Here is an 8,837-nt window from a genome sequence, read left to right on the forward strand (position 1 = left end):
GGAAGGTAAATAATTAATAATGATACACTTATCAGATACAAAGAAAAAAATTGTATTTTTGACCGTAAAGTCTTGAATGGTGACAAAACATTAGTAACACCTTTATAACGCCTAATAACCCTCGGTGTCACACCTAGATCACGTGCAGTGATAGGTACCCCATCAAGACATCAGTTACTTTGACCTCTTACCTATGATTGACCTCTCACTTATGACTCTTTTGACCCTTCCACCACTTTACCCTGTTTACCAATAACGATGTACTGTGACTATGATAAATACGTTGATTTTTTTGGTTGGTCAGAAGTCCAAGATGGCCGACATGGCCAACAGTACTATGTGCTCTACTTGCTACTGAGTATGTACTCTGCATCCTACAATAGCTCAAGGGTCTTTAGAGTCAGGTGACCGTTTAGGTCCATGGGCCTTTTGTTCATAAATATGACAAGTTTACCTAGCATCGATGGAAGTCCAATGTACATTAACCGTGATATCCCACCTTATAGGTTTATCCCACCTTATGGGCTAAAGTTATAATTTGATACCTATAAGTATGCCAAGTGAGACCACAGCCTGTCCAAAATCACTAACATTCCTGAAAATATTATCATCATCAGTAGCCATTCAGGAATGCATAATTACTGAAAAGAAGACTTTCTTCCTATTTCCTGCCATTTTATACACTACTTGCTGTACTCCTTTGTTTCAAGTTTTAATGGGCTGTGATGTCAGTTAGAGCACTGGCTATGTAACCTCAGGTAGTAGTTCATCTCTCCCTAACCATTTATGTTTCTCGGGGAAACTGAGCAAACAAACAAACAAACCTTTGTTTCAATGCTTTGATTTGTATTGTATATTGTGAAGTTTTAACATCTTGGTCATTGTGTTTTGTTCACAGAGGTCAGTGGGGCTGGTATGTTGATGAGCAGTGTGTGGACAAGTCTAGCACTTGTTTTGGCGGCCATCTTTCTGTAGGCAGGGACACTAGATGTTACTGGCGGACCTGTAGACCATCTGAAAATGTTGACGTTCTCCTAATCTGGATTGGCAGCAAATCGTACAAAACCATGACACTGTACGCCATCAGTGTACATCAACTTTAGAATCTCCTGATAAAGCATGCCATTCAATATTTTATCAATGATAGCAGGTTATGGTCAACAGTGTATAGATCAACGGTTATTTATATTGAGGTATCATAATATCATATCAGAGTCAACACTGCTACCAAAATAACAACAGTTTTGTGACACAGGTCTTGATTTCTGCAGGGTAGCACTAGTGATGGTCATGTGACACATCACATGTTTCATGGTAGCACTAGTGGTGATCATGTGACAGGTCATGTGACAACATGATAGTACGAGTGATGGTCATGTGACAAGTCACGTGTGTACATGGTAAAACTAGTGATGTCATGTGACAAATCACACGTTGACATGATAGTATCAGTGATAGCCTGTGACAGACCACATACAGTAAACAATTTCATTTTATAACAAATATTGTACTTTTCTTTTTAAAATTCATATTTACTTTATTTCAACAAGTGCTAGTAAAACTCATGCAATCATTTAAATAATATAATTTGAAAACATCCCTCCATTTACAACCACTGGATTGGGATATGGGTTATTACGGTATGTAGAATTATGTTTTGAGAAATGCTATGTACAAAAAATGTATTTGGTTTATTTGAATGTGTATTAACATGGTAAAAGTATTTTGAATGCTATTTTGTCCTCACTCACAGTCTTCTGAACTTCAGGATGGGCAGTGTTGTATGTATTCCATCTACATGTATAACCAGGCTAAACTTCCTTCTCATATTTCCTTGTTTACATTTTACCTAGCACACACACTGTCACTGTTGTTCTGTTAACACCTATGGCAAGTTAAAACATTTTAAATTGGAGTAGTTTGTTGTTTATAAAAATGTTCATGTACAGACAAGACGATTTAAAACTTGCAGTCTGAATTAGGTAAATTTAGATGCTGTTTGCCCTCTACATATATAAGACCCCCGTACAGTAAGTATTGTTATATTGAGTTGGACGTTATTATTTGATACCACAGGAATGCTCCTAAATCACAAAGCACATCAAGGCACATCTATATGTTTTAAACAATTATATTACGGACGTCCAATACATACACCTAAATTGATATGCAGTTTTCATTGGATATATTTTAAATGAGGTTATTAAAAAAATCAGGGAGACAATGATAATTGTAAACTGACCGTGTCTTAGTTGACCATGATTATTCTGTATGTAAAGTGCCTGATGAACCAGCCTAGTAATGCTGTCCATAGTTGGAGGGTTGTATTAGATATTTTGTTTACTTGAGTGTGTGTGTGTACACAGTATGTATGTAAGTGGTTACATTCCCTCTCTGATCCTTTGTTTTGTATTAGGGCCTTTACATTTCACAGATCTCTTTATTTTCTCCGATATAAATATACCATTCCTTTGGCATTTTTATTTCATTTTCCAAAATGTTAAAATTCAAACAAACAATTCATCAATCGTTTTGACCTTTAATTTTCCTGACTTGTAGATTCTTATGGGTAAACTTCATCTTCCTCTAAATCTAGGCACCATATTGAAGAACAGGAAAGAAAGACTCGATCACTATGCCTTCCAGGAGTGATTTTGATTTACTTCATAGTATGTTAAGTGCTAGAATATATGTACAATGTATAGAGCCTATAGCCGTGAGAAAGATTGCTAGTCGATAGGTGTAGGGTTTGTTTAAAACTGTACTTAACGTAGATGTTGTATGTATGTATGTGTGCATGTAAAACTAAAACATTTCTTTTAAATATGTTTATATGTATTAATCTTGTGTAAAGATAATTTTGTTCCTAAAACTCGGAAGTTCCTTAAAATATGAACATGCCCTTTGGATTCTACGAATTATAAATGAAAATTTGCATGATTGGACTCTGTGTACATGTCTTGTATCATTATCGTAGAGAAAACTGCTGTATTTAAATATAACCAGTTAACAGTAACAGATATATATACGTATATACAAATATAGCTTAGCTTCGTGTCTATGTGTGTTGTGTACGCGTTTCTATAATATATTAAGTATGTACACGACTGTTCCCGGCTAATCAATACCAGGACTATTTCAAAAGTTTCAATAATATTCAAACATGTCTTCCATAATATTTTAATAATCAAAACATAGAGAAAATACTCATTAATTGATAAATACACGGTTTAAGTGAATTCCTGGTCATTTGTATGTTTAGAATATAAGATCTTCTAGGTCATATTATTATGTCACAAGACAGCATACACAATATTGATCTGATACAGTCTGTTTAGTCCGTCTTTGTTTGTACGAGTGTTTACGTATGTCTGTGTATTTCTGAAAACAATAAAAGTCACGTGATGTTCTAACATAAAGGTGTGGAATTCTTTATTTGCCGTTGAAGAAATTTTCTTGAGACATACATTCTTGCGACTTGATTTTATTAGTTTTTCTTTTAATAAAATGGTCATTTGATAAAATTGTGCAGGGACATACACTGTACCTTTGTGTGTGTATACAAATATACATTACCCTTAACTATCGGAATTACAAATGATTCACATATGGGTTCAACTAATTGTACTTTCATTACATATGACAAACATTTATTTCCGGACCTTCCTCTTCTTTTTAGATCACCCCAGCTCATGCCATAGTGCGGCGTCCGTTGTCCGTCCGGCGTCAACATTTTCCTATTTAACAAATGCTTCTCAATAACTATGAGGCCCAGATACCTGATGATGGGGCTGTAGCATTCTGGAGTGGAGGGCTACCAAATATGTTCAAATGAATGACCTTAACCTTCATTCAAGGTCACACTGGGGTCAACTAGGCTGAAATCTTTAGATGTTTTGTTCTCGATAACCAAGCGGAGATTAAGTTACCCGATATTGGGCCTGTAGCATACTAGGGTGAAGGGTATTACCAAGCTTGTTCAGATGAATGACCTTGACCAACATTCAATGTCACACAATCAATACCTCTTCTCGTATCAATATGACCGAACTGTTAAAAAGTCAAACACCCTGAACAACAAAAATGTACATAATGTAACTTTTTATCTGATTGCTGAATATTTTGGCATGAACTACTTCAATAATCTTACCATTATGAATAATGGGAATTAAGGTTAAAATAACATCTCTAATAGTTTCTTTCCATTGTGGTCAATATTACATACATATATTTACATTTTCCATTTCTTCAGCCTTCTAAACTCTGACTGCGTTAAAATTAGTGTAAACGCAGTGAAAAAAGGTTCAACGGAGTAATAAGCATGGGAATTGGTAACATAATCATGACGTCGTCTCTTTGTGACGTTACCGGGACGTCAACTAGACGGCGCCATTTTCAAAAGACTGATGAACGCAAATTTAGCGTTGTTACCTGTTACCCGATGATCTATGTACAAAAAAATAATGTCAAGTGAGTATTTTGTAAGAAAAACTAAACTGAAGATTGTGGAAATGAGTGAATATGTAACTTCTCTGCGAGGTAAGCTAACAACAAATTGCTGAAGCGTACAGTTCGTATCGAACATTTGACCACGTCACTACTACATTTTGTAAATCTGTCAATACTCGTTGTGCTGGACAACCACAGTTAAGACGGAAATTGTGGATTGTGAATATATCAATTAATTGGAAACGTAAAATGGTCAAAACATCTCAAGGTTGTACTGTTCCCATTGGTATAGGCAGAGACCTATATACTAGGGATTCGCAACAACCGCTTTGGCTTACCAAACGTCACCGCCGAGCGGAAGTTCGGGTAATTTATCCCATAGTGCATTGCTGCTCCTACTGTTTAGACGCCATATTGAAGGTACGCCTGAAACACGGTCAGCTTTATGACAGCTCATAGAAGACTATTGTCCGATAACAAATCACGGGAATCAAACGTAAGTGCAATTATTTTTATGTAAACTGGTGTTTCAAACGTATTCCGTCGTCCTTAATGTTCGGAAGACTGCACATGTGACCGTTCTTTTCACGGCGATTACCACGCTGGTTAGCTTATGTCTGGTGTTAAAGACGATGCTACATGGTTTCAGTTTATATAATTAACTCCTTTTTTATTTATTGACCAATTTCAAAATGGTTTTCAAATAATTGTTGCTCGGTAGTTACTGTATCGCGTTTAGTCAAATTTGTTGTGAAATTCATTGTGAATATTTAGTTATTGCCCAGTGAAAATAAGTAAACAAAACAAATCATGGTTATACTGTGAATGGCTGGTGTTAAGGACAGTGCTACATGGTTTCAGTTTATATAATTAACTCCTTTTTTATTTTTTGACCAATTTCAAAATGGTTTTCAAATAATTGTTGCTCGATAGTTACTGTATCGCGTTTAGTCAAATTTGTTGTGTAATTCATTGTGAATATTTAGTTATTGCCCAGTGAAAATAAGTAAACAAAACAAATTATGGTTATACTGTGAATGGCTGGTGTTAAGGACAGTGCTACATGGTTTCAGTTTATATAATTAACTCCTTTTTTATTTATTGACCAATTTCAAAATGGTTTTCAAATAATTGTTGCTCGATAGTTACTGTATCGCGTTTAGTCAAATTTGTTGTGTAATTCATTGTGAATATTTAGTTATTGCCCAGTGAAAATAAGTAAACAAAACAAATTATGGTTATACTGTGAATGGCTGGTGTTAAGGACAGTGCTACATGGTTTCAGTTTAACTCCTTTTTTATTTATTGACCAATTTCAAAATGGTTTTCAAATATTTGTTGCTCGAAAGTTACTGTATCGCGTTTAGTCAAATTTGTTGTGTAATTCATTGTCTTTAATATCATATTTATAATTAGATTAGTGATTTTATAGCTATAATCTGTAGAATTTTATATAGTATAATCATGACTTCTGTTAACATTGATCTCATGAATAATAAAGCCATTATTGAAAGAAATCCATTAATTGAAACTAATTGAAAAAAGCATAAATCAGTCTAATGTAAATTAAATTAAATATTATACTTTTTGTAAATTATTTAGTGTTTCAAAACAGATATTTGATACAGAATTGCAGGGATTGATCGAGGAATGAGTGTGTTTGAATATAATAGCTATGATATCTTTTGCACATAGCAAAACATTAAATACTGCGGTGTATATTTTATTGTATTGTGTGGGAAATTATAAAATCAAAAGGTTATATATTTTTTTTTCCCCATTATGACCGATATATAGACCCCCCCCCCCCCCCCCCCCCCCCCCCAACCTTTGGGGCATTGATCACACCTCACCTTTGATAAAAACATTAACACCTGGTCATGGGGCATCTCCTAATAAACTCAAAGGGGGGTCCATTCAGAATATATGTAGAGTATATACCTGTATGTACCTGTACTTCTGGGTCTACAGAAAAAAATATTGCCATGGTGATCACCTGGGCTCCCCCACTCCATCCAAACCATAGGGACATTGACCACACCTTTATTACCTTTGAGATATACATGAATCAACAGGTGTGTCTCATTGTCAACACCTGTCCTGAGGCTGGCCATGTCCATCTCAACAAAATACTAGAGTTCACTAAAGGCATGCTGTGCAGTATACAATCTAAATATTTACCTGTACTCTGGAAGACAAAAACCCCTTAGGTGTGTCCTCATTCCCTTATTAAACTTAAATGGGTCCATTCATATTTAGATATATATGTTTTTAGGTTAATTTTGAATTTACGAATCTGTTTAATCAACATTTGGGGTATATGAATTTACCGCAGGGTATTTGAAATTTGAATGTTTCAAATTTAAATCTTATAGAAGCTTCTCTGCCTATTCTACACCATAAATTATCAATACTTATTAAACTTGATTTTTTTTTTCAGAAAGCCAAAGAAGAAAAGATCTACCATTGGTACATGACCTAAGCACTATCAAAGTTTTCAATACTAAATAATAAAATATTATCAATCATCAAACATGACAGTGTTTTTTTCTTTTCATTTGACTTAAGACTTTTGCTATAGCATTTGTCTAATAAACAAGAAATATCTCCAAAAAAAGATAAAAGGCATAGTTTTAATGCTGGTTTTTATACTGTAAAACTGCTGGTGAAATAAATCAACGAATCACTGGTATAGTGGTGGGTGCAGATGAGCTCTAAGGCCTATAGGTATATAAGATATATAACATTAAACAACTACAGATGTGTACAGGAGAGTGTTACATACATGTACATAAAATTATCTACACTAATAAATTTTGTCTTTTGCAAGCCAAGTATAGATATTAACCTAAATTTGACAACTCTCTAACATTATTAACAGATAATAGTTGGATTAATTTAAAAACAGAATGTCTTTTGTAGTAATATTGTTTTATACATTTTACCCTCAGACCTGTATATAATGGACATATCAAAATAAAATGAAACTCGCCCTCGATGTCACCCAAATCACAATTGTTACAGGTTCTATTTCTTTGGGTAATATTATTATGTCTACCTATTTCTATATTTAATTTGTGTGAGGATGCTCCACATACATTTATATTTAGTTTCTATAGGTTTAAAACTGTACATAGTGGCTATCTATCAGATATCAATATATAATCTACCTTTCGACGAACTAGATATCTGTTAACATGTTTTGTTTTGTAACATCGGTCAATCTCTGCTCAATGCTTTTAAAAGCATAGTCTACTGGTGAATAAGAATAAAATATGTACTCAATACCTAAAGCGGCTAATTCATTTTTAGCTCACCTGCCCGAAGGGCAAGTGAGCTTATGCCGTGGCGCGGCGTCCGTCGTCCGTCCGTCCGTCCGTCCGTCCGGCGTCAACTTTCCATTCAAGCAACTTCTTCTCAATAACCAAAAGGCCTAGAGACCTAATATTGGGCCTGTAGCATGCTGGGGTGAAGGGCTACCAAGTTTGTTCAAATGAATGACCTTGACCTTCATTCAAGGTCACAGGAGTCAAAAAGGCTAAAATCTTCAAACGACTTCTTCTCAACAACCAACAGTCCCAGGGAGTTGATATTGGGTCTGTAGCATGCTGGGGTAAAGGGCTACCAAGTTTGTTCAAATGAATGACCTTGACTTTCATTCAAGGTCACAGGAGTCAAAAAGGCTAAAAAAAAATTAGACGACTTCTTCTAAATAGCCAAAAGACCCAGGGACTTGATATTGGGTCTGTAGCATGCTGGGGTGAAGGGCTACCAAGTTTGTTCAAATGAATGACCTTGACCTTCATTCAAGGTCACAGGAGTCAAAAAGGCTAAAATCTTCAAACGACTTCTTCTCAACAACCAACAGTCCCAGGGAGTTGATATTGGGTCTGTAGCATGCTGGGGTAAAGGGCTACCAAGTTTGTTCAAATGAATGACCTTGACTTTCATTCAAGGTCACAGGAGTCAAAAAGGCTAAAAAAAAATTAGACGACTTCTTCTAAATAGCCAAAAGACCCAGGGACTTGATATTGGGTCTGTAGCATGCTGGGGTGAAGGGCTACAAAGTTTGTTCAAATGAATGACCTTGACCTTCATTCAAGGTCACAGGAGTCAAAAAGGCTAAAATCTTTAAACGACTTCTTCTCAATAACCAAGAGTCCCAGGGACTTGATATTGGGTATGTAGCATGCTGGGGTGAAGGGCTACCAAGTTTGTTCAAATGAATGACCTTGACTTTCATTCAAGGTCACAGGAGTCAAAAAGGCTAAAATCTTTAAACGACTTCTTCTCAATAACCAAGAGTCCCAGAGACCTAATATTTGGCCTGTAGCATGCTGGGGTGAAGGGCTCCCAAGTTTGTTCAAATGAATGACCTTGACTTTCAT

The 8,837-nt window shown here is 35.4% G+C and overlaps 1 protein-coding gene across 1 annotated transcript in view; it reads left to right on the plus strand.

Moving 5' to 3' along the window:
- LOC117339969 overlaps positions 1 to 3,415 on the plus strand; it is a 46,964-nt gene extending 43,549 nt beyond the window's left edge. Inside the window, exon 10 of the mRNA XM_033901692.1 lies at positions 899 to 3,415. Coding sequence (XP_033757583.1) covers positions 899 to 975 — 77 coding nt within the window. The 3' untranslated portion in view covers positions 976 to 3,415. The remainder of the gene's footprint in view (positions 1 to 898) is intronic.
- The last annotated feature ends 5,422 nt before the right edge of the window (positions 3,416 to 8,837 follow it).

This window comes from Pecten maximus, chromosome 12 (assembly GCF_902652985.1).
Source record: "Pecten maximus chromosome 12, xPecMax1.1, whole genome shotgun sequence".
Classification (NCBI taxonomy): domain Eukaryota; kingdom Metazoa; phylum Mollusca; class Bivalvia; order Pectinida; family Pectinidae; genus Pecten; species Pecten maximus.